The sequence below is a fragment of the Oncorhynchus clarkii genome, chromosome 19, assembly GCF_045791955.1.
Source record: "Oncorhynchus clarkii lewisi isolate Uvic-CL-2024 chromosome 19, UVic_Ocla_1.0, whole genome shotgun sequence".
Taxonomy (NCBI): Eukaryota; Metazoa; Chordata; class Actinopteri; order Salmoniformes; family Salmonidae; genus Oncorhynchus; species Oncorhynchus clarkii.
The window spans coordinates 11,489,204-11,515,342 of record NC_092165.1 but is presented as its reverse complement, the minus strand read 5'-3'; the positions used below and the strand labels follow the sequence as shown (position 1 = coordinate 11,515,342).

Sequence of the window (26,139 nt, the reverse complement as noted above, 5' to 3'; positions counted from 1 at the left end):
AAGCTGATGCATCGTTTGTGATTTTACGAAGATTACATTTGCCTGAGTCATGTCAATATAATATCTCAAGCCCAGGCAGTTACAATTGTGTATAAATGGGGTTTGTGGTGTTCCAATTCCACTGTTGCCTGCGGAATTCTGTACTGAAATGTAAATGGACAACCACAAATCAAGTGACATCGCATTTATATTGACAGTGAACCATAAACAAAATGAACGCTGACAGTGACGTGCACATAATATAAATATATTGATGGTAAATCAGCTTGATATGAAAGTGTATAAGTCTGTTTTGTCCTCTATATGTTTGTGCCTTAGTGTGTAGATAGTCAGTCCCTCTCTAGTAGGACCTCCCTACATAAGCCTCACTAATGAATACAGGACTGTGTTCAGTAGCCCACAATGCATGAAAAAAGTTATGTTGCCTGGGAAAAAAACTCAAATCTGTCTTCTCATTGGAAAGGTTCAGGTAGTACCTCCCTGCTTCACTAAGTTTTAAAACATTCCTTTAATGAACGCAACCCAGACATGGGAGGAAGCATTCATAGAGTCACAACAATGAGCTCACTGTCCCCACCAGGCCCTGCTACCATGGCGATGGGAAGTCCACTGAGAGCAGAGCAGAGGGAGAGCCAGACTGGCTGACAGACAGAGCCCCCAGGTGACTGATTGATCCAGGCATGATAGCGCGGTAACCGCACAGGATGAGTGAAGAGAAGGAAGGAAGAGGAAGGGGAGTAGTGATGGGTATCATATTAAAGTTGCCACTTCCTTCACTCAGGTCTGTCTACAATTCTGTTGGGTATTTCTGGTGTAACAAATAGCTTTGAGGACATAGCTGGGTAGCACAGTAGGACTATAGATGATCAAGTGGCCTTTTCTAACCACTGACTGGACTGACTAGTAATACATGGAGGTGGAGGCATGGAGCCGTCAGGATAATGGATAACATGTACTGGTACATAGAGATACATCAATATAGTTCCTTTTGTGTACTGGTATCTGTATAGAACCATAGTGAGATGAAACAAACTGTTGCCCAGAACATATTATCCTGTCCTGGGCAACCCACTACACTGACTGGATAACATTCAGCTCTCTCAGACATCCTAACAAAAGGACAGTGATTTCACAGGGGTCTGGAGAGGGAGAGATAAGGCTGAAGCCATTGACTGTCAATGAAAGTCTACCCATTTTTCTGAAATGTCAACAGTTTTCCTCAATATAGGGTCCCGGGGGGTGCCTACTTAGCAGGCTGGGCTTTTCCAGGAATTCTAAGACCCAAAATCAATAGTACTCCTATCACGCTATTAATTAGCCAAAATGTAGCAATTAAGACTCAGCTGGAGCCGTATTGTAGTGCCAACCTGCCTGCAGAGAGGGTCCAAGATCTAGAAATGTCCTAAATTTCAGAATATGATTCTGTTGAAACCCTTAACAGTGCACTACACAGACATAACATTTACATTATCCCATAGAGCGGCGCACATTTGGCCCAGCGTCGTCCTGGTTAGGGTTTGGCCGGGGTAGGCCGTAATTCTTAACTGACTTGCCTAGTTAAATAAAGGTTAAAAAATAAATAAAAATGATAAATGCTGAGAATGATACACAAAAATGGAACAGATTGAACATAATTTCAGGCCTCTTGGTTGTGTTGTTACTGTTCTACGTCCAGCAACGTGAGCTCCAACCCCATTTTATAGTAAATTATGTTTGTGTTTCCAGGCCTTACTGTATTCTATTCTCTGTAGCGGAGAGGGGTGGAGACTCCTGCAAACTCCCTCCCACTGGGTTGAACTGAGGCTGAATAGAGAAGGGAGGAGCCAGTAGACAGTCATTATTTCAGTTACATACTGTAGCCGTTCAGTTACCACGATGAGGTCTGGGCCTGAGAGGGTTCACGTTCATGGGCGGGATTGTAGGAGTTTAGGTTGTAGGATTTAGGAAATGTTTGTGTTAGAGGTTCTGCGGTGGGGTTTGGAGTTATGGTTCCAATTATAAAAGTTTGTGGAAGAGCTTCTGGGTTAAAGTGATTGGGCTACAATGATATGCATTTAGTGTTCTGAGGGTTTGAGTTAGGGTCCGGGTTCTACGAGATTGAGCTATACAAGTTAAATGAGGGTTTTGAGCTGTAACTAGGGTTACAAGACAGAATTGTGGTTTTGTTCACCTGTGCCCAGTGGTTCTTAAACACGATCATGCAGGTCTCTGGGTCCACCCCTTTCAGGACCAGGGCCTCCCCCTGTCTGCCATCCCTGTTTCCGTTGGCAACCATGGAGGCCATCATCATGGTGACCAGATCTCATGTGGGTTAAACCATTACACAGGACGGAAAGGGGTAGAGGGGGAGAGTCCTCACTGGAGACCGGCTGAGACCACTTGCACAGGGGGATGAGGGAACACTGTGGATCTGCAGAGCACAGAAAACATCATGTCATCATCCTGTACATGCAGATGGTGAATCAGTAATTTGTCACTGTTCAAACCTATAACAATACATACTATGGCATACTGTAGTAGTAGCTGACAGATTAAGACTACTGTAGCCATAGGACAGATTCAGGGTGATTGATTGAGACATGCTGTTCAGTTGACCACTAGCCAAAAAAAAAAAAAACACTGCAGCAGCCTGTAACACGGTCTTCTCTCCCCCTGGATTCACAGCAGCTAGGCATGCGAGAGAAAAGAGAGGGAAAACAATGACAGGGCACAGGCAGAGAGCGTGTGAGAGGGGGAGACACTCAGCCAGTGGCACAAACCATGCCCTCTATTCCTCAGCTCGACAAGTGCCTGCCAAAATACTTACCCAGGGAAAAGTGGTGATGGCTTTGTAATAATATAAGCCATTTAGCAGACGCTTTTTTCCAAAGCGACATTTGTAAGTATGGGCGGTCCCGGGAATTGAACCCACTATACTGGCGTTGCAAGCTCCATGCTCTAGCAACTGAACTACAGAGGACCACAGATTTACAGACGTAACGCCTCGCTAGTAGGCTACAATGCACAGTGAATTCCATAAGGTCCCAGTGACACCACTTTCATCACCCACTCACTCATCTTGTGACACCAGAAGAGATTATGATGCATGACAATAGAGTGTGTATTACCAGCTAGTGGGCCCGCGAGAACTAATAAAACACTATTCTTTCCATGAATGGTCTGGAACTGTTTTGGTATGTAAAATATGTCGACTTTGTAGCCTAATGTTATGTTGATTCTAGCTCTGTCCAGAAGCGCCTGTGAAAATATGTGTCCCTCACATATCTAGAGAGTGAGGTCAGGTGTTCGTTTCTCACACTGCTCGTCAGTCAGGAACCAAAATAATGATTAAAAGTACTAAAAATAACTTGTCTGTCAAGACACTGCAGAACTGTTCCAGCCTTAGCGTTTACCTGCTACACACTTAGACCTGTATCCCCACAGATTGAAATAAAACACAAGTACATTCTCTATGCTTACACCAGCACCGATGGACTTTGCAATGCACAGAGCCATTGCTAACTTAATTATGTGACTGTGACAGTCATAACAATAGGTGCAAGCCAGGGTTATTTGTTGCTTCCCTTGTAAAGGAGGTGATTGTACAGGAAAGAGGACCATTGCTGCAAAGAAAAGCTTGGCTTTCTGCTGACATGGTGTAGTGCAACAGGCCATCTCCCTCCCCGCCCCAGTCCCTGCTCAGGTCAGTTATAAATAGGACTATAACTCAGGACGGAGGATATTTGGATTCTATTATCTTCCTAGAATCCCATGTTTCCGCTCCTCCGGGGACAGTGAACAGAGACTATGGTGGTTCTGAGAATCAGATGATTTTCATTCTAGAGAGTCTAGTGCTATGTGATGTCATTGGCCAAGTGCCCACACCGAATGGGCGTAATTCTGAGAACAACTGATGTTCAGATTATATCCATGTCAACAGATCACACTTTGAAGACTTTGATAACAGACTAACAATTGGGACTGACTAGACAGTAAATAAAAAATAAAAACTGGGCTACCGACTCAACCTGACAACAATGCAAACAAACGCACAATACCTAGTTAGCCGTTGCTAGGTACTGGCATATAATCAACCAGGTCAGTAAACAACATTTTAGGACAATGTCTTCTATTGAAGACGTCCGCTTCATACAGTGTACAATAACAACACATGAATTACAGCCATGCACTGCAGGAGTTCAACTGTAACCCTCCTGCTGGAAGCAGAAGCAGACTGTCAGACCACAATGACCAATTAGAGATCAGAAAGGCTGCCCCTCAAACGGACTCTCAACCAATCACGGCCAAGTCAAACTTTTTTTTGAATGGTTTCGACCCACTTGAAGAGGAGAGACTCAACAACCAGCCACAGAGCTTGGCACCACAGAGACACACTGAAATACTCATGCTAAAGCTAAACACATCTGTTTTTAGTTAACACAGGGAACGTGCCTTATAGGAATGCATGAGGCAGGGTCACCCGGGACAGAAATCGCTGAGATTCCTACCTCTGTTTCACCATGGTTGCTCGTCTTGTATCGACGATACAGAATGTCCCCTCTTTACATCCAGACACACCCAGTCCTGTGGAGATAGAGAGAGAGAAGTCTAACTTTGACACACCAGAGGAGGTTTGAGAGCAGCACTGCCAGAAAGTGTGACTGAGTGGAGTTCCTGGTAATGTGGTACGGAGCAGTGGAATGACTGGAGACTAGAGCTATGTGAGGAAGTGACTGGACGATGTGAGTAAGAGGCTCAGAACACCACTGACTGTAGAGAGAGGGGGAGTAACATACAGAGAGAGAGAGAAAGAGGGAGTAACACAGAGAGAAAGAGAGCAATCCAACGACCCACGCCACATCCACACAAGCATGGAGACAACAGTGCCAAACTAACATCTTCTGAAAGAACATAATAAATGTCATCATCATTTGTTGAATAATCATGCTACTGTTCAGTCCAATTAGAGTTGTGATATAATTGGTGTCTCTGGTCAACCATGAGTCCCCCTCTCCTCCCCTACATACTATGACCTCTGACACTGTCACACTGAGGCACCATGGAAAACCTGCCACAACATATTACAGCGCGCAGAAAGACTTTACTTCTACGATGTAACCACTGACCACACTCTTCGAGGGAGGCCAGATCACGGAAGTCCACACACGTCAAATAAAACATAAGCTAAAACATTCTAGGCATTCTCGACCCCACCGACAACCACCAGTCATGTCCAAGTTGACTTACTCTGTAGCGACAACTCCTAAATGTTTCCCTGGAGATCATATCGGCATGATGTATTGTAAACAATAACCACGGTCGGAGCTCAATGTGTGTCTGTGTCAGCCCCCCACTGCCCAGACTGTGGCTGTAGTTCCTCCAGGGACCTGCTCCACCCATGGAGGGGAAGTGGGGGTCCAGGTCCAGCTGGGTCAACGCAAACAGAGAGGAGAGGGGAGGGGAGAGGAGGAGTGCTCTAAAGGAATCCACACCTCCATTCACTCTCACACACTACTCTCCCATATAGAGAAGCCATAAAGCACTAAACCTCTCAAGTACAGATTTGTAACAAGTTCTTAGTTTCACACTAAAAAGCCCCACTATAGTGCTGCACTGCTACCAACAAGACCCATAACTGGACACAAACAACTCACAAAATACCACATTCCCAAAGCTCAGCTCCTTCCTATAACAAGCACTCTTCTCATTGGGTCCGTTTTAAAAACACAACATACTGGACAGTGGGAGATACTATTACAGTCCTCTGCTTAGTGTCCCAGCCAGATGCATGACCCCCAATTATAGGGTAGAGAGAGACAGTAGTAGCAGTCTGTTGGGTTCCTCCAGTTGGCTGCGTCTCTGCTCCGTCTTAATGCCACAGTAATACGTCCTCTCCTTCCACAGTCAGACACATTACCTCACCAGAGTCTGTGTCTTCAACCTCATGGGGTCAAAACAGGCCTGGTGGTAGATTAGCGTTGTACTTTTATACAGTGCCTTGCGAAAGTATTCGGCCCCCTTGAACTTTGCGACCTTTTGCCACATTTCAGGCTTCAAACATAAAGATATAAAACTGTATTTTTTTGTGAAGAATCAACAACAAGTGGAACACAATCATGAAGTGGAACGACATTTATTGGATATTTCAAACTTTTTTAACAAATCAAAAACTGAAAAATTGGGCGTGCAAAATTATTCAGCCCCTTTACTTTCAGTGCAGCAAACTCACTCCAGAAGTTCAGTGAGGATCTCTGAATGATCCAATGTTGACCTAAATGACTAATGATGATAAATACAATCCACCTGTGTGTAATCAAGTCTCCGTATAAATGCACCTGCACTGTGATAGTCTCAGAGGTCCGTTAAAAGTGCAGAGAGCATCATGAAGAACAAGGAACACACCAGGCAGGTCCGAGATACTGTTGTGAAGTTTAAAGCCGGATTTGGATACAAAAAGATTTCCCAAGCTTTAAACATCCCAAGGAGCACTGTGCAAGCGATAATATTGAAATGGAAGGAGTATCAGACCACTGCAAATCTACCCAGACCTGGCCGTCCCTCTAAACTTTCAGCTCATACTGATCAGAGATGCAGCCAAGAGGCCCATGATCACTCTGGATGAACTGCAGAGATCTACAGCTGAGGTGGGAGACTCTGTCCATAGGACAACAATCAGTCGTATATTGCACAAATCTGGCCTTTATGGAAGAGTGGCAAGAAGAAAGCCATTTCTTAAAGATATCCATAAAAAGTGTTGTTTAAAGTTTGCCACACGCCACCTGGGAGACACACCAAACATGTGGAAGAAGGTGCTCTGGTCAGATGAAACCAAAATTGAACTTTTTGGCAACAATGCAAAACGTTATGTTTGGCGTAAAAGCAACACAGCTGAACACACCATCCCCACTGTCAAACATGGTGGTGGCAGCATCATGGTTTGGGCCTGCTTTTCTTCAGCAGGGACAGGGAAGATGGTTAAAATTTATGGGAAGATGGATGGAGCCAAATACAGGACCATTCTGGAAGAAAACCTGATGGAGTCTGCAAAAGACCTGAGACTGGGACGGAGATTTGTCTTCCAACAAGACAATGATCCAAAACATAAAGCAAAATCTACAATGGAATGGTTCAAAAATAAACATATCCAGGTGTTAGAATGGCCAAGTCAAAGTCCAGACCTGAATCCAATCAAGAATCTGTGGAAAGAACTGAAAACTGCTGTTCACAAATGCTCTCCATCCAACCTCACTGAGCTCGAGCTGTTTTGCAAGGAGGAATGGGAAAAAATTTCAGTCACTCGATGTGCAAAACTGATAGAGACATACCCCAAGCGACTTACAGCTGTAATCGCAGCAAAAGGTGGCGCTACAAAGTATTAACTTAAGGGGGCTGAATAATTTTGCACGCCCAATTTTTCCGTTTTTGATTTGTTAAAAAAGTTTGAAATATCCAATAAATGTCGTTCCACTTCATGATGGTGTTCCACTTGTTGTTGATTCTTCACAACAAAATACAGTTTTATATCTTTATGTTTGAAGCCTGAAATGTGGCAAAAGGTCGCAAAGTTCAAGGGGGCCGAATACTTTCGCAAGGCACTGTAGTGGTTAACCTACCTAACCTGGACTCAGAAAACAATGCACTGGCAACTACTGTGTCCTAGAATCAAACTGAAGATTCTGTTTGTATCTTGGCCATCTTGGTTTCTTCTTAATATGGTTGGAGTATGACTGAGTGCCTTTTAAACTTCACTACTGGGCTAATATGTCCCTGTATAGCTCAGTACTGTCTGTTAACACTCCTGCATTTTATATCCAGGCTGCATCACAACTGGCTGTCGTTCAGAGTCCCATAGGGTGGCACACATAGGGTGACACACATAGGGTGACCTAGCGTTGTCCGAGTTTGGCCGGTGTAGGCCATCATTGTAAATTGTTCTTAACTGCCTAGTTACATAACGGTTCCATTTTATTTTTTTAAGTACATTAAGAGGTAACTCTACAGTGTGCCACGCCTCGAAAATAGAGAGTCAGTCAGTGATGAGCAATGTTGACCGCTTTAACCCATCCTAAATTTGTTTTTCATTCCTGTTATAGGAAGCTACTTTTTAAAATTAAATTATGCTGGGATTGACACTGAATCATTCTTAAAACAAATTATAATCCCAGGAAATTAGGGGTCAAAAATGTATGACTACAGACTCCACACCAGTTACCGAAAACACCAACAACTAGTAACTAATCTGAGACACTGGAGACAGAAATGTAGCTACTCCCCTCAGTACTTCCTTTCTATGAGGAAAATATGACCTAAATTACACACACTCACCTACTGTAACCTAACTGCATAGTGCACTGCAGTTGGAAGACATATTGAGGATACTACTATATTGCCTGGAGAGGAGATGCTCCACTTGCTCAAAATAGAGCCCAGCAACATACTGTCAAGTCTCAAAATAGGGCACCACTTCTAAAAAGAGGAGCACCAGGGAGATGGGGCACCACTTCTATAAAGAGCAGCACCAGGGAGATGGGGCACCACTTCTATAAAGAGGAGCACCAAGGAGATGGGGCACCACTTCTATAAAGAGGAGCACCAAGGAGATGGGGCACCACTTCTATAAAGAGGAGTACCAGGGAGATGGGGCACCACTTCTATAGAGAGCAGCACCAGGGAGATGGGGCACCACTTCTATAAAGAGGAGCACCAGGGAGATGGGGCACCACTTCTATAAAGAGGAGTACCAGGGAGATGGAGCACCACTTCTATAAAGAGGAGCACCAAGGAGATGGGGCACCACTTCTATAAAGAGCAGCACCAGGGAGATGGGGCACCACTTCTATAAAGAGCTGCAGCAAGGAGATGGGGCACCACTTCTATAAAGAGCTGCACCAGGGAGATGGGGCACCACTTCTATAAAGAGCTGCAGCAAGGAGATGGGGCACCACTTCTATAAAGAGGAGCACCAAGGAGATGGGGTACCATTTCTATAAAGAGGAGCACCAAGGAGATGGGGCACCACTTCTATAAACAGGAGCAGCAAGGAGATGGGGCACCACTTCTATAAAAGAGCAGCACCAGGGAGATGGGGCACCACTTCTATAAACAGGAGCAGCAAGGAGATGGGGCACCACTTCTATAAAGAGCAGCACCAGGGAGATGGGGCACCACTTCTATAAAGAGGAGCAGCAAGGAGATGGGGCACCACTTCTATAAAGAGGAGCACCATGGAGATGGGGCACCACTTCTATAAAGAGGAGCAGCAAGGAGATGGGGCACCATTTCTATAAAGAGGAGTACCAGGGAGATGGGGCACCACTTCTATAGAGAGGAGCACCAAGGAGATGGGGCACCACTTCTATAAAGAGGAGCACCAAGGAGATGGGGCACCACTTCGATAAAGAGGAGCAGCAAGGAGATGGGGCACCACTTCTATAAAGAGGAGCAGCAAGGAGATGGGGCACCACTTCTATAAAGAGTAGCACCAAGGAGATGGGGCACCACTTCTATAAAGAGGAGCAGCAAGGAGATGGGGCACCACTTCTATAAAGAGGAGCAGCAAGGAGATGGGGCACCACTTCTATAAAGAGCAGCACCAGGGAGATGGGGCACCACTTCTATAAACAGGAGCAGCAAGGAGATGGGGCACCACTTCTATAAAGAGGAGCACCAAGGAGATGGGGCACCACTTCTATAAAACAGGAGCACCAAGGAGATGGGGCACCACTTCTATAAAGAGGAGCACCAAGGAGATGGGGCACCACTTCTATAAACAGGAGCAGCAAGGAGATGGGGCACCACTTCTATAAAGAGGAGCACCAAGGAGATGGGGCACCACTTCTATAAAGAGGAGCACCAAGGAGATGGGGCACCACTTCTATAAAACAGGAGCACCAAGGAGATGGGGCACCACTTCTATAAAGAGCAGCACCAGGGAGATGGGGCACCACTTCTATAAAGAGTAGCACCAAGGAGATGGGGCACCACTTCTATAAAGAGGAGCAGCAAGGAGATGGGGCACCACTTCTATAAAGAGGAGCAGCAAGGAGATGGGGCACCACTTCTATAAAGAGCAGCACCAGGGAGATGGGGCACCACTTCTATAAACAGGAGCAGCAAGGAGATGGGGCACCACTTCTATAAAGAGGAGCACCAAGGAGATGGGGCACCACTTCTATAAAACAGGAGCACCAAGGAGATGGGGCACCACTTCTATAAAGAGGAGCACCAAGGAGATGGGGCACCACTTCTATAAACAGGAGCAGCAAGGAGATGGGGCACCACTTCTATAAAGAGGAGCACCAAGGAGATGGGGCACCACTTCTATAAAGAGGAGCACCAAGGAGATGGGGCACCACTTCTATAAAACAGGAGCACCAAGGAGATGGGGCACCACTTCTATAAAGAGCAGCACCAGGGAGATGGGGCACCACTTCTATAAAACAGGAGCACCAAGGAGATGGGGCACCACTTCTATAAAGAGCAGCACCAGGGAGATGGGGCACCACTTCTATAAACAGGAGCACCAAGGAGATGGGGCACCACTTCTATAAAGAGCAGCACCAGGGAGATGGGGCACCACTTCTATAAACAGGAGCAGCAAGGAGATGGGGCACCACTTCTATAAACAGGAGCACCAAGGAGATGGGGTACCATTTCTATAAAGAGGAGCACCAAGGAGATGGGGCACCACTTCTATAAAGAGGAGCACCAAGGAGATGGTGCTTTGCTTTCACACAATGAATGTAGTCAGCTTTATTATTTTTGATGTCTGTGTAATCAACTCAATTTATAATGTTTCTGGGAGAGCATGTGACCCCAGAAAAGTGTGTGTGTCTGTGCGTCTCCATAGCCCCAAACGCCAGAGACTGGATAAACAGAAAAGCTCTGAAGAAGTCTTGAAATCAGCATCTCCCTTTGAAAACAGGAGTGTTGACTAAGGACCCCTGTTGCGAACCTCAGCCAGACACACACACACACACACACTTTGGAGGCACTTGAACAGAGTTGAAAAGGGAAGAAGAGGCATGCTGCTTTAAGCAGGGAGTGCTATAAACATTCAGCCGTTTTTTTCTGTTTTGGAGTGAGTCGGTGACTAATCTGGATCAATAATGAATCAATAGTCTCATTGATCATGAGGACGTATGTAGTAACACACTACTTGTGGCTCATTTATTCCAAAAGGAGGTGAAATGGAACAGACCTCCTGCTGTGATCGGGCACAGTGAAGAACCCCTGTTGGGATCAGAGACCTGAGTCACTGATGAAAGATTACGATGTAGCCTAGATGGTGATGAAACTGAATGATGACAACTGCAAGGGATGATGATGATCTCATTCTGTCATTATCTTTCTCCATCCCCACTCTCACAAGTACAAAGGAAAGAGAAACTTCCACACTGCTCTTGCTTATTACCCACTCCTACTGGCACACAGAGGACATGAATCCACTACAGGAGCTTCCACCGTTTCAAAACACATCTGTTACCTAGCAGCACTATCGAATCTAGTTCCATCCCCCTCTCGCCCACAGACCTAGTGTCATCCTCTAACCATTCATGACCAGATGTTATTTCTGAAGGGTTTGGGTCAGAGTATACAGGGTGAGATGATTTCCCCTTGGGGTGGAGGTTAACTCCTCAGAGAGCTTCGTGTGAGTGAGGGAATACGGAACAGCAACACCAGGAGAACATCAAACCTGCTTTGAAGCCTAGTAGAGATGATAAGGAACATGGAGAATTGAGAGGAACAAATAGGCCAACTATAGCAGTGTTTTAAAGCCATACCACCACAGTCAAACTAGAATGATGATAAATTAAATATAGCAGCATACCACCATATTGATTTTGCTAAGGAAGCGCAGGGGGAAAGGGAAAGAGATGGAGAGAAAGAGAGAGAGAGAATGAGAGAGCGAGAGATACAGAGAGAGAGAAAGAGGGACAGAGAAATAAAGTGAGGGACAGAGAGAGAGAGAGCGAGCTTAAAGAGATCAACACCACATTCCCCATGCTACTGTTAAATTCATTCTAAGAACCTGTTCGATTAGAGGACAGTGACCTGCTGACAGTGTTCTCTGTCAACATTGTGTTAGTTTCACCTTGGGTTTAGAAACATCACTGCATTGACATTTGCTTATGTCCTCCTGACATAACAATGCTATGACATAGGCCTATGCTATACATGCTATAACAGTCACTGAATGTGTATAAGTGTCTCCTGAGTAATGAAAGTAGCCAAGTACAAAAGTTCAACACTGAATTCTACCAGATGAAGAGACCATTTTCTTCACACTGTGTCATGCGTCTTTGTAAAATTGGTTACTGGTTGACTATACACAGAGCAACAAGTCCTAGTCTGAGTTAGGTAGAGAGACCTAGCTAACTGCCAAGGTAAATACATTGAGATAAAGCTATAGAAAGTGAAGTGAAGTCTATCTTGTTACGTCATCTTTTGAACGTGTTATTCAATGGATGGGCTGGGAGGGAGGGAGAGAGAGAGGCTTCACAGGTAACAAAATAGGAAGAGCTTTTCACAGGAGATAACACAGGCAGAGCCACCGATGACAGGATAGAATGTTTGCCTAAGGGCAGAGGTTTTGTAAGCATCATCAATGTGTGTGTATTCTGACAGAGTGGTTCTGGTGACAGAGTGGCTCCGGTTTCTAAAGCTGTGAGATGTAAAAAGCGTCTCCCTTTCGGCAGGTGTTTCACACACTAGGGCGAGGTCGTGATAGATAGTTGAAAAGCCAGCTAGCCACACCTACAGTAGCACTTACAAGGCTGTCCTAACTTGCAGTACACTGGCATTTTTTTTTACTCTTTCTGAACATGTTGCTGTGCGTGATTCCTACCTCTGAGGCCAGACATTTAAATCTAATGAATTCTAGGTACACATATTGTTACACCCACCAAGCAATAAGAACTCTTTTTCACAATATTAATTAGCAGTCGAGTGTCTGCTTCTTAAATTAGTTAAATGTATGCATGGCATTTTTCAATACTGTCGACTGAACCACCAACCAATACATTAGTCCACCACACTCCCACAGCCTGTGCATCTGGACTTTGTGACTGATGTGAGATCATTAAGCTCCATCAGGAAGAGCGACTGTCCTCTTCAGACAGAGCCCATAATGATGTCCTGGTCAGTGGCAGGGTCTAGGACTAATGGACCAATGGAAGGGCCTGGTCTTGGACTAATGTACCACTGGCAGGGCCTGGTCTAGGACTAATGGACCAATGGCAGGGCCTGGTCCAGGACAAATGGCAGGGCCTGGTCCAGGACAAATGGACCAACAATAGGGTCTGGCCAGGACGAATGGGCTCTGACATTGGCCCTCCCCCCACCAGTGATAGACCAATGGGTGATAGACAGAGGACATTTACAGTGGCCATTAAAGTGACGGTACCTTTTTGAAATATTTACAGGTGGGCCACAACTGGGGCCAAAGAGGGAGAGCCTGGCTATATATAGTCTATCTGTCCCCTTCTCCAATGAACAACACAGACATTTACAATAGGAGGACACCATCCAGTGTCATCTAGGCGTCCATTCTCCTGTAGCCGAGGGGACGTTGACCACTGTCCGCAATACAGTTAGTCTCTATGAAACAGTTAGGCCTACTGCATTCAGACTAGGAACGCTCATAACATCACAATTATACATTTCTCTGAAGCCCATCTGTGTTGGCTACATTAAAACAGAGTACCAATCAACACATCATTCTGAGGCAACTTACTTACTCTCATCAACAGTCAGTCATATTTCTGAAATGAAACAGCAACATGAAGGGACTCAACAGCTGTGCCCATTAACAACCTAATACAACAGGGTAAAATCCATAAAGGACCTTATCAGATAGGACTGTGATTCTGTGTTAAACACCAGCTGAAGGTTATAGGCTGAGGTGTAGGTTGGCTGAGGTAGGTGCTCAACACGTTGAACACGTGTTCAGTCAGTGTTCCCACCTCTGAGCTCAGTGGAGGAGGTTGATTAACATGTTCAAACACATCAGCTCACCTCCTCATTACCTGCTAGGGAGGGAGGAGGCCAGGGGGGTCAACAAGCTGAATGGATTAGAGCCAAACACCCCAGAGGATCAACACATATTATAAAATGCATACCCAGGCTGACACACCCAGCGTTCTCTTTCCCACAGCATTAGGAACAGCACATAATGGCACAGCAACACGCTGCCTGCATTTAGAGTGGCTAAAACAATCCCTTGAGCCACTGCGTAATAATGACTGCCATGAGACTCTGAGACAGGGATACAGAGAGCTGCACAGCCTGCTACAGTGAGATAAGTCTAGTTTGAATGGTTCAATAATACTGAGACAGGTGAGTAGTAGACAACACAGGAGACAATGGTACAAAATACAGCCTTCAAGTGCAGGTTAGCTTGTCAGTGATCCAGGGAGTGAGTGAAGTGATTCTTGCAGTATGTGTGTATGTGTGTGGAACTATACTTGTGGGGTCCCCACAATAATAGTAAATTAACAGAAATTTGACCAACTGGGGACATTTCGTTAGTCCCCACAAGGTTAAATGCTATTTCTAGGAGGTTAAGGGTTAAGGTAGAATTTGTGTTCGAATTAGGTTCAAGAGTTAGGGTTAAGATCGGGTTTTTTGGTTAAGGTTAGAGGTTAGAGATATAGGATTTGAATGTTTATAAATTGTTTGTCCCCACAAGGTTAGTTAAACAATACTGTGTGTGTACTTTCAGTAGAACAGTACCACAGCAGAACTTCCACATACTTTTCCACAGACGTCATCGCCATGTAGCTGTAAACAACAAAGGCCAGGAGTCAGGAGGGGAGTAGGTAGATCTCTGATGGCAACATGGATAAACCCCTGGCCTATTCTCAATGGGTTTAGTGTGGGAACATCAATCCAGATCTCTGCCGCTGCTTCCTCTCTACCTTGTTTGCATGCTGCCGCGCCAACAGGAGATGAAAGGGGTGAGTGTTTGCATGAAGGCAAGACGGCGGGGGGATAGAGGGATGGCGAGGTGGAGGGATAAATGAATGGAGATTATGTAAAGGATACACATTGTATACACTACTCTGTCCAATGAAACACTTACTGTCAGGTTCCTTCTCGACAACGCAACAAGAAATAATAAAAGATAAGAATACGACCATAAAGTAAATGGCTCAGTAGAATAGATGGCAAATATTTAAATTGTGCAGCATTAGCAATAGTAAATACGAGTCTGGTAACAGCAGAGATGCAGCAATAGCATAGCATGGCTGTGATGTTGGTAGAGCCCTTCTCAGAAGGGATGAATAGCATAGCATGGCTGTGATGTTGGTAGAGCCCTTCTCAGAAGGGATTAATAGCATAGCTGTGATGTTGGTAGAGCCCTTCTCAGAAGGGATGAATAGCATAGCATGGCTGTGATGTTGGTAGAGCCCTTCTCAGAAGGGATGAATAGCATAGCATCGCTGTGATGTTGGTAGAGCCCTTCTCAGAAGGGATGAATAGCATAGCATGGCTGTGATGTTGGTAGAGCCCTTCTCAGAAGGGATTAATAGCATAGCATGGCTGTGATGTTGGTAGAGCCCTTCTCAGAAGCGATGAATAGCATAGCATGGCTGTGATGTTGGTAGAGCCCTTCTCAGAAGGGATGAATAGCATAGCATCGCTGTGATGTTGGTAGAGCCCTTCTCAGAAGGGATGAATAGCATGGCTGTGATGTTGGTAGAGCCCTTCTCAGAAGGGATGAATAGCATAGCATGGCTGTGATGTTGGTAGAGCCCTTCTCAGAAGGGATGCATATCATGGCTGTTATGTTGGTAGAGCCCTTCTCAGAAGGGATGCATAGCATGGCTGTGATGTTGGTAGAGCCCTTCTCAGAAGGAATGCATAGCATGGCTGTGATGTTGGTAGAGCCCTTCTCAGAAGGGATGCATAGCATGGCTGTGATGTTGGTAGAGCCCTTCTCAGAAGGGATGCATAGCATGGCTGTGATGTTGGTAGAGCCCTTCTCAGAAGGGATTAATAGCATAGCATCGCTGTGATGTTGGTAGAGCCCTTCTCAGAAGGGATGAATAGCATAGCATGGCTGTGATGTTGGTAGGGCCCTTCTCAGAAGGGATGAAAAGCGCTAGGCCTCGCCACGCTCTCATCATGTCATTAACCAGATCAGAGGAGATAATAGGCTCAAATGGTTTGGACTCAACAGGCACACTACTACTGCTGTTGCGCCTGTTTTTTGAACTACCGTAGTGTTAAGATATGAATCTTCCCTCTCCAGTCAGTCTCCCCACTAGACACCATGCTGTTCTATAGATGGAGAGCAGTGGAGGCTACTGAGGGAGAAAGGCTCATAATAATGGCTGGAATGGAGTAAATGGAATGGTATCAAAAACACGGTTTTCATGGGCTTGATACCATTGCAATCACTCCATTCCAGACATTATTAAGAGCCGTTCTCCCCTCAGCAACATCCACTGACGGTGAGTATGCTTTAGGTCATTGGAGGTAGACCAATTAATCGGAATGGCCGATTAATTAGGGCCGATTTCAAGTTTTCATAACAATCGGAAATCTGTTTTTTTGGACACCGATTTGGCCAATTTGTTTTTACACCTTTATTTAACAAGGCAAGTCAGTTAAGAACACATTCTTATTTTCAATGACGGCCTAGGAACGGTGGGTTAACTGCCTTGTTCAGGGGCAGAACGACAGATTTTTTACCTTGTTAGCTCGGGGATTCAATCCTGCAACCTTACAGTTAACTAGTCCAACGCTCTAACCACCTGCCTCTCATTGCCCTCCACAAGGAGCCTGCCTGTTACGCGAATGCAGTAAGCCAATGTAAATTGCTAGCTAGCATTACACTTAACTTATAAAAAACAATCAATCATAATCACTAGTTAACTACACATGGTTGATAATATTACTAGTTTATCTAGCGTGTCCTGCGTTGCATATAATCGATGTTGATTTCGCATATTTGCGAAAAAGGACTGTCCTTGCTCCAATGTGTACCTAACCAAAAACATCATTGCCTTTCTTAAAATCAATACACAGAAGTATATATTTTTAAACCAGGTTAGCAGGCAATATTAACCAGGTGAAATTGTGTCACTTCTCTTGCGTTCATTGCACGCAGAGTCAGTGTATATGCAACAGTTTGGGCCGCCTAATTTGCCAGAATTTTACGTAATTATGACATTAGGTTGTGCAATGTAACAGGAATATTTAGACTTATGGATGCCACCCGTTAGATAAAATACGGAACGGTTCCGTATTTCACTGAAAGAATAAACGTCTTGTTTTCGAGATGATAGTTTCCGGATTCGACAATATTAATGACCTAAGGCTCGTATTTCTGTGTGTTATTATGTTATAATTAAGTCTATGATTTGATATTTGATAGAGCAGTCTGACTGAGCGATGGTGGGCACCAGCAGGCTCGTAAGCATTCATTCAAACAGCACTTTTGTGCGTTTTACAGCAGCTCTTCGTTGTGCTTCAAGCATTGCGCTGTTTATGACTTCAAGCCTATCAACTCCCGAGATTAGGCTGGTGTAACCGATGTGAAATGGCTAGCTAGTTAGCGGGGTGCGCGCTAATAGCGTTTCAAACGTCACTCGCTCTGAGACTTGGAGTGGTTGTGGAGTGACAGGTAACGCTGCTTCGAGTGTAGCTGTTGTCGATGTGTTCCTGGTTCGAGCCCAGGTAGGAGCAAGGAGAGGGACAGAAGCTATACTGTTACACTGGCAATACTAAAGTGCCTGTATTGTTGTAATTGTCATTATTACAAATAAATAAATAAAAATTGTCCGATTAATCGGTATCCAATAAATCGGTATCGGCGTTGAAAAATTATAATCAGTCGACCACTAATTGGAGGTCATTTAAGGTTGTTGGAGGTCCTGCAATTTGTGATGTATCCTGAGACAAAAACAAGCTACGGTGTCTCAGCTTAGTCAAAGAGAAGCACATTCAAGAAAAATGTAAACGTGACTGTAGTTACGTGAGAAGGAAAAAATAAAATAAAATCTACCTTTAAGGAACATGCCATGTAAAATACGAGACAAAGACACTAAGAAGCTTGACAGCTTCTTCATACTTCTCAATAAGTGGTAATCAACAGTAGACAATAAGAGGTCCTTAACCGAAAGATCGCTGGTTTGAATTCCCGAGTCGTCAAGGTGGAAAAATCTGCCGTTCTGCCCTTAAGCAAAGCAGTTAACCCCCAACAACAACTGCTCCCCGGGCGCCGATGACGTGGATGTCGATTAAGGCTGCCCCCTCCACCTCTCTGATTCAGAGGGATTGGGTTAAATGCTAAAGACACATTTTGGTTGAATGCATTCAGTTGTAAAACTTACTAGGTATCCCCCTTTCCCTTTACTTAGTAGATACTTTCAGTTCAATCAACAATAGATAATATAGTTACTTAGTGGAGACTTTCAGTTCAATCAACAGTAGATAAGAGGTACTTAGTGTAGACTTTCAGTTCAAAAAGTTACATAACAGTTGTGTTAAGGTTCAGAGGTATGGGCGACAGTCAGTCATCCCCAGCGGATTAGGTTAAGACTATGTTAACAACTCCAGCAAGTGGCCCTCTCTACACGGCTCCCTTGTTCTCACTGACCCCTCACTGGGGTCGCAAGAGGGGGCAGGGAGGTTAGACAGGGAGGTAAGGGGGGGTGTAAATCCCAAACACGGGACAATGCTGAGCCTGAGCTGGGCTGAGGCCATGGCCAGTGTGAGAAACTGGGAGAAAGGGAGACAGCTTGGTTGGTGGGCCGGTGAGTCATCACAGCCACCGCTGTTGGCATGGTGGCTGTCCCAGACACCTGTTCCTTCCATGTTCCAGTCACACGGTGGCCTGGGTTTATGCTACCTCATGCTGCCTTGCATGGTTGGTCACTTTGTTCCCTGGCCTAGTCAGAGAGAGATGTTTTTCAAAACAAACTTAACCGAGCATGCCCTCTGTGCTTGTTGAAAAAGCAGCACATTCTGCAACGTTAACAACAGCCTGTCAAGATAATCGGAAGGACCTCAAGCTCAAGGATCACTAGTTAGCGGCACTCTCAGCTGCTTGTGCCTTCTGATTGACAACCATCCATGACGTAGAGAGAACACCAACTGTTCACTGACACACACATAGCTTATGATGTGTTGCACCATGTGTTAGAAATAGCCAATGGGAGTTGATGAGTACACGATTATATTCATATCTCAGTGCCCTGGGTAAACTGTGTTACATGATACTCTGTCCTATCCAACTCCCATTGAATTAAGTCTCTTATCTTCAACCATATAATCCATAGGGTATAACTTTGTTTAGTGTGTGTGTATGTGTACTGCGATCTCATGCCATTCCCAGAGGAACTAACCTGTGATGATAAGTCACTAATCTCACCACTACCAGGGCTCTACAGTGAGAGCATTTTACTCGCATATGCGCCTAAATGTTTTGCTGTGCGACCTGGAATTGTTATTTAGGAGCACCAGTGAGCAGAGAAAAAAATGTAAGATTCTGGCTTTAATATCACAAATAATCTTAATTGTGCTCCTAAATTTCTTTGTGTGCACCTACATTTTTCAACTTAGGCACACGCGTGCGCCTTGTAAAAAAAGTTAACTGTAGAGTCCAGACTACACTCTGCTCTTACATGAATAGCTTGGGTTAGCCCTACAGGTCTCACTGTAGACTGAAGGGGTCAAACCAGACATTCCACTATGTGAAACTAAACCAACCGGCCTGTGTAATGCTCCATTGACATGCATGTCAGAGATTTAAAAGGGACAACCCTTCACATTGCCCCCTCACTTGACCTGATCACACACATGTGGTTACTTAGCAGAAAAACGCCTTACTTTTCCAGTGCATTCACGTGTTACAAAGCCAATATCTTGCTATATAAAGTCTGAGTCCCCTGCTATGTTGACATAGTGCTATGAATTATTTGTTTACTTTAGGTATAGGCCCTATATCACAGCCCTCAATGCAAGGTGCCTCAGTTGGAGCGATGAGGCTTGTGGGATATGACCTCACTAGTCTGTGTGGTTAATGATCACGAGGCAGAGCATCTTAAAGCTGTGTACTACTAGGTCAGTAACTAGAATTCTGGAAAGGCCATATGAAGGCGAGGTGTGTGTCAAGTGCAGGGGAGGCTGGTGTGAGGAGCTATAGGAGGATGGGCTCATTGTAATGGCTGGAATGGAATAATTGGAACAGAGTCAAACGTGGTTTCCACATGTTTGATCTGTTTGATAGCATTCCATTTATTCCCTTCCAGCCATTACAATGAGCCCGTCCTCCCACAGTTCCTCCCACCAGCTTCCACTGGTCAAGGAACAGACTGCCATTCTCATTGGCCTGGAAATCCACATGGAAAATGCACGCAAATGTAAACACAAGTACACAAATACACACTACTGTACATACTGTAAAATCCCAATTACAACAAGTCCACAATTCAGATTAGCATAGTTATTCAGCACATACTGTACTTTCATGACATCAACCCTCATATTTACACTAATCAGGACAACTGAGCCTGGTATCAACTCTTCCTACTATTATACAGAAATGACACCTGAGCAGAAAATCAGATCAATTTAGTCAGCGTGCTGGAATTAAACATTGTCTGTAACATCCAATGAGAGTTCCCAGGAGTAAATGAAAGGACTTCAAAAAGCTTTGCCCCCTGTGTGCATTTTCTAGAGCCAACTGCCAACCCAACTTCCACAGTGAGTGTGCTGACAGTTTGAAATCACCAAAGTATAATTCAACATTTCTCGAAAAAGTTCACTTCAAATACACTGCATATAGCAAACAGTTTTGACTGAGTTTGATTATACAGAGTAGGGTTTTTGCGTTAGGTCAAATTGTGTTCAAATCAATTTGTATCAACACTGATTTTCCTATAACAACTTTGATGTAAAACAATCCCTGTATAGTCCACACCATTGAGGTATAAAGAACGGTCCACACCCAACCAGATGTAAATAAAATATGGCCAACCATGAAACATTGATGGGTGTCTGTTTGAATGTGATCCCATGAGGTAGTAACCCAATACCCTGACCTCTTCATCACAGAAAGATGATAAGAGTACCAGTCCGGTCCAAAACTCCTTTCAAAAATACCCTTCATACTACCATGTTTTGTTTCCCAAGTTTGCTTAAGTTGGAAGAGTGTGTGTGTGTCACATATCTGTTAACCTCTGCAGAACGAATAGCAGAAAGGCTACAAATAATTATGAATTATGTTACAGTAGATGCCAAATGTACTTTATGTTCGTGGGTCTGATTAAACACATTCGTCTGGGCCCCACAGCATTAACATGTGGATAACATCAGCAATAAACTTTTGCAAAATGTCACGTGAGGCACAATAAAGGTGAATGAAAGGTGACAGATTGTGTCCAGGCATTTGCAAGAATCAAGCTGTATAGACAGATACTTTTAAACTTGTTCTGAGAAATGTGCCCAGGACAGATGACAAGTCACTCTGATATACATGTTTTTTAAAAAGACAACCCCATGATAACAACCGACATGTAAACGTGTCACATTATGCCTTGACAGAGTCAGACAGTCCCGGTCACTTGACAAGCAGAAAAATACATTAACAATGTCTTACCATGTTATTTACTTTGTAAAATCCGTAATTGACAAACAATACATTAGTTTTAGTATATTTATATGCAGTAAGACCAACTGAAATACCGTACCGTAGGCTGAGTCTCAGAAGTGCAAGTAACTTAGCCGACTTCGTGTAACAACACCGCACAGCTTCAAGATGCGGAGCAAAATCCACCTTTTACTCTACTTTCCTATGAGCGTCTTTCCAACACAAACGTGCATAACCCTCTCGAAAATCACAAATTCTCCAGCAGAACGTTGTTCAATTTCCCTGGTTTAATGTCGCATTCTATTAGAAAAGTAAAGATATAAGCTACTTAGCTAACAAGGTCGCCAACCAGTCAGTCTGCTTACTGTAGGTAGTATACATAGGTGAGCGTCGCGAGCACACTAAGCTTTAGGCTCCTCCCTCTTTGTGCCCACAGCAGTTTGTGATGGTGACCGGCATTCCGGCTCCTTTCAGTGAGCCGGCTCGTTCGGCTCAGCTCACTGAAAAGAGCAGGCTCTTTTGGCTGCCAAACGGCTCTTTAAAAAAAATGTGTTTTGTATTTTTTCAAGTCAAACTGTTTGCGATAGTTTGACTATGATTGGTGTTCAAACAATTCGAATTAAATGATTAAAGGAAATCATACTCTACCTTAACCACAATGTATTTAAAAATGCATTGGTTTGTTATGAAAAAAAAAGCTATTAAACATTTTAATATAAAGTATAACTTTTTAATGTATATAAATAAAGTGCATATAAATCTAACCATTCAAAACGAATACAATCTGAACAGCATAATAATAGAATATTGCACCAAATCAAAGAAAAATAAATAACAATGTGCAAAACTGCAGCATCCCACTTAATACATTAAACTGGTCCCTCTTTTCTCTCTCTTCTTTATTGTCATGTTATAACCAACAGCAATGCTGACCATATTTTGCTTTTATGAGAGATTTGCATTTGGAAATGCAAGATGCCTCACTTACGAGTAGCTGATGTGGTTTCTTCTATCAGTAATTATTTGTCTCATTTTCGAGAAGACTCTCTCAGAGGGAACGGACGTGGCCACTATGCAGAGTCTCCCTGTCATGACTTTAGAAAGCCTTGTTCTACCACCAGCTCAGAGGAGGGGCTCTTCCAAATAGGATCGGACCTCAATTATGGAATCTGCTGAGCGATTCCTTCGTGCTGCATCCCTAGTTGCTCTCTCATCAAACAGCATCCAAACAGCAGACTTTTATGGCACTACTGCTGGTGCTTCTGCTCCATCTGATCCCTCTTCTTCCTGGTGCCTGAGCCAGCTGACTGCTGGGGCTGTCCCTCCCTGCTGCTGAGGTTATTCTTTGAAGAGCCTCATAAATCGCTCTGGCATCACTGAAGGCTAACTTCTTAAACCTGGGGTCAAGTGCAGAGGTTTCTAATAGCACGTGATTATATTCCATTCTGTGGAACTTTCTGTCCATTGATGAACATAGGGTGTCCATCAACTCTGTCACATGTCCTGTGGTTACATTTGCTTCTCTCTGGCGTCTGGCTGTGATTCGCTGCAGACCCTTACACGGGAGTATCATTTTTGAGGCTGTCACATAGCTGAAAAGAGAGAACAGTAACTTATTAGTTTAGGTTCATGTTTTGTGTACTGATACTACATTCTCATCTACTGCTCATATACATATATAATACTGCATTTAATAATAACTGCTTACTGTACCTCTCTCCACTGATCTCCACAGTGACCTGCTCAAAGGGTTCCAGGACTCTGCACACCTCCTCCACCACCTCCCATTCCTCTTAGGTCAGAGCATCAACAGGTGCATTGACAATGGTCATGGTAGAGATGAACAAATCAAATGTATTTATAAAGCCCTTCTTACATCAGCTGATATATCAAAGTGCTGTACAGAAACCCAGCCTAAAACCCCAAACAGAAAGCAATGCAGGTGTTGAAGCACGGTGGCTAGGAAAAACTACATAGAAAGGCCAAAACCTAGGAAGAAACCTGGAGAGGAACAAGGCTATGAGGGGTGGCCAGTCCTCTTCTGGCTGTGCCGAGTTGAGATTATAACAGAACATGGCCAAGATGTTCAAATGTTCATAGATGACCAGCAGGGTCAAATAATAATAATCACAGTAGTTGTCGAGGGTGCAACAAGTCAGCACCTCAGGAGTAAATGTCAGTTGGCTTTTCATAGCCGATCATTGACAGTATCTCTACCACTCCTGCTGTCTCTAGAGAGTTGAAAACAGCAGGTCTGGGACAGGTAGCACGTCCTGTGAACAGGTCAGGGATCCATAGGCAGAACAGTTGAAACTGGAGCAGCAGCACGGCCAGGTGGACTGGGGACAGCAAGGAGTCATCGTGCCAGGTAGTCCTGAAGCATGGTCCTAGGGCTCAGGTCCTCCGAGAGAGAGAAAGAAAGAAATAGAGAATTAGAGAGAGCATACTTAAATTCACACAGGACACCGGATAAGACTACAGAAATACTCCAGATATACTACAGATATAACAGACTGACCCTAGCCACCCAACACATAAACTACTACAACATAAATACTGGAAGCTGAGATGGCATCCTTTGACTCAAGAAACCGCTTCAACATATATAATGTTGAATTCCACCTTGTAGTGCAGTCTTGTTTAGGCCTCAGCTCAGGCATCCCAATCTGGCGTTGTGTAGACTTTTGTTTTTCAGAGCCCACTGTGCTCCTGTGGAAGTATTCCACAGCTGCTTTCACTTTGTCCACAGTGGGATTCATCACCTTCAGAGCACCTCTTACAATCAGGTTGATTGTGTGGGCAAGACATGGGTGATGGGTCCATTTAAAAATGTTCATGGCTTTGGTTAAGTTAGCTGCATTGTCGCTAACACAAAAAAACACTTTTCCATCTACTTGCAATTCTCTGGCCACTCTCAACAGTTCCTCTGCCAAGTTCTCTGAGGTGTGTCTGTCGCTGAACACAAAGCAGTCCAGAAGACAGCTAATCATCAAAAAATCTTCAATGAAGTGACATGTAACCGACATTTAAGGAGTGGTTATCCTTGATGTCCTGCAGTCAGTGGTAAGGGAAACTGCAGAAGCCTGTGTAATCTCATACCGTTGTGGAATAAGTGATTTTGAAAGGGTTTTCCTGCTTGGAATTATGTACATTGGATTTAGACTATTGCTATAATTTCTAAAACCTCTGTCCTCCACGATCGAAAATGGCTGGAAATCGGTGGCAATCATTTTAGCCAATGCAATATCAATTTGTCCTTGTTTTGCTACAGACATAGACTTTGGCATAAACTGGTCCATAGAAGAGTGCGTTGCTGTGAGTCGCGAAGTAGGCCTACTTGACTGAGTGGATACATCTCCACGTGTGGAGGTGCTGGCTCCACCACTATCACTAGCAGGCCCGCTAGTTTCTCGAAGCTCCACTACAGCTAGCTTCACAGTTGGGTGCACAGTTCGCATATGCCGGTGTAGGTTGTGCATAGAACCGGCTTTATATGAGATTTTGTTTTGGCAAATTCTACACTGTGCTCTAACGTTGTCTACATTATTCAAATGCATCCCAATGCTACTGTGCTTCCGACTCATTTTCCAGCTGTTGTTTTCACAGCTGTCCTTCCTCTCTTTCCTCGGCTGCAAAGTGTGTGACTGTGAGTGAGTTGGCTCGGCCCTCCCTCACGCATCTTTGGTTCATTGGTTGACACTGTGTGTCTGATTGACAGGAACAACAGGTGAGGCTGTTAGTCTGAGCAGAAGTCAGAGCGAATGTGTGTGCGCTTGAGCATTTAGGCCTATATTATTTTATACATTTTTTTGTTATTTGAATTAGTTAATTCTATTAATTTAAATCTTTTGATTATTCATATCTTAATTAAAAAATATATATATATAAATAGATTTGACTCTTCTGATATGCGAGCCGGCTCCCAACATTCACCTACAAGAGCTACAAGAGCTCTTAGAGCCGACTCGTTTCGCGAACGACCCATCACTAGTTTGTGAATGTGAGAGCAGTGTGAGAAGTCAATGCACTGTAAATGATTGCCCTTCACACAATTGTTTTCTATACAAAACAAGGATTTTAGCCCTGTATTTCAACACCTCTTTTTATCCTGCCCAGCCCAGATGATCAAAGGACTAGGCTATTCCATCCTAAACAATAATAATTGAATGGCAATGTAAAACCATACAAACATAGACAACTGTGTCCACCCAAATCCTGTTCGGAGATCAACAACCATGACTGAACAGGACTGCTAACAGTGTCACCTGTTCTAAGGAGCTCTGTGCCAGCTGCCATTCTCGTCACAGGGCTCGAGTTGGAGCAGCTATTCGCTGTGTTATTAGTCTCTGTTGTAAAAACGAGGTAAACCTGGGTTCTTGGTCATGGCAGACTAAGTAGACTTCTCATAGCGGATGAGGAATTGACATTGTAGAATATGTTTATTTGCACATTGTGTATTGTGAAAAGTATTTGCACACATGTATCATTTCTACTTGAAAAAAAATTAACATAAACATACTGTCTATCCTGAACTTTATGGTTACCTGATACCTTTGTAA

At 44.1% G+C, this 26,139-nt stretch overlaps 1 protein-coding gene across 1 annotated transcript in view; it reads right to left on the bottom strand.

The window, feature by feature from the left end:
* LOC139374715 (FHF complex subunit HOOK-interacting protein 1A-like) overlaps positions 1-21,982 on the bottom strand; it is a 39,329-nt gene extending 17,347 nt beyond the window's left edge. The window contains exons 1-3 of the mRNA XM_071115823.1: positions 21,681-21,982; positions 4,488-4,563; positions 2,171-2,410 (exon numbers count right to left, since the gene is read on the bottom strand). Coding sequence (XP_070971924.1) covers positions 2,171-2,290 — 120 coding nt within the window. The 5' untranslated portion in view covers positions 2,291-2,410; positions 4,488-4,563; positions 21,681-21,982. The remainder of the gene's footprint in view (positions 1-2,170; positions 2,411-4,487; positions 4,564-21,680) is intronic.
* Between the last annotated feature and the right edge of the window lie 4,157 nt (positions 21,983-26,139).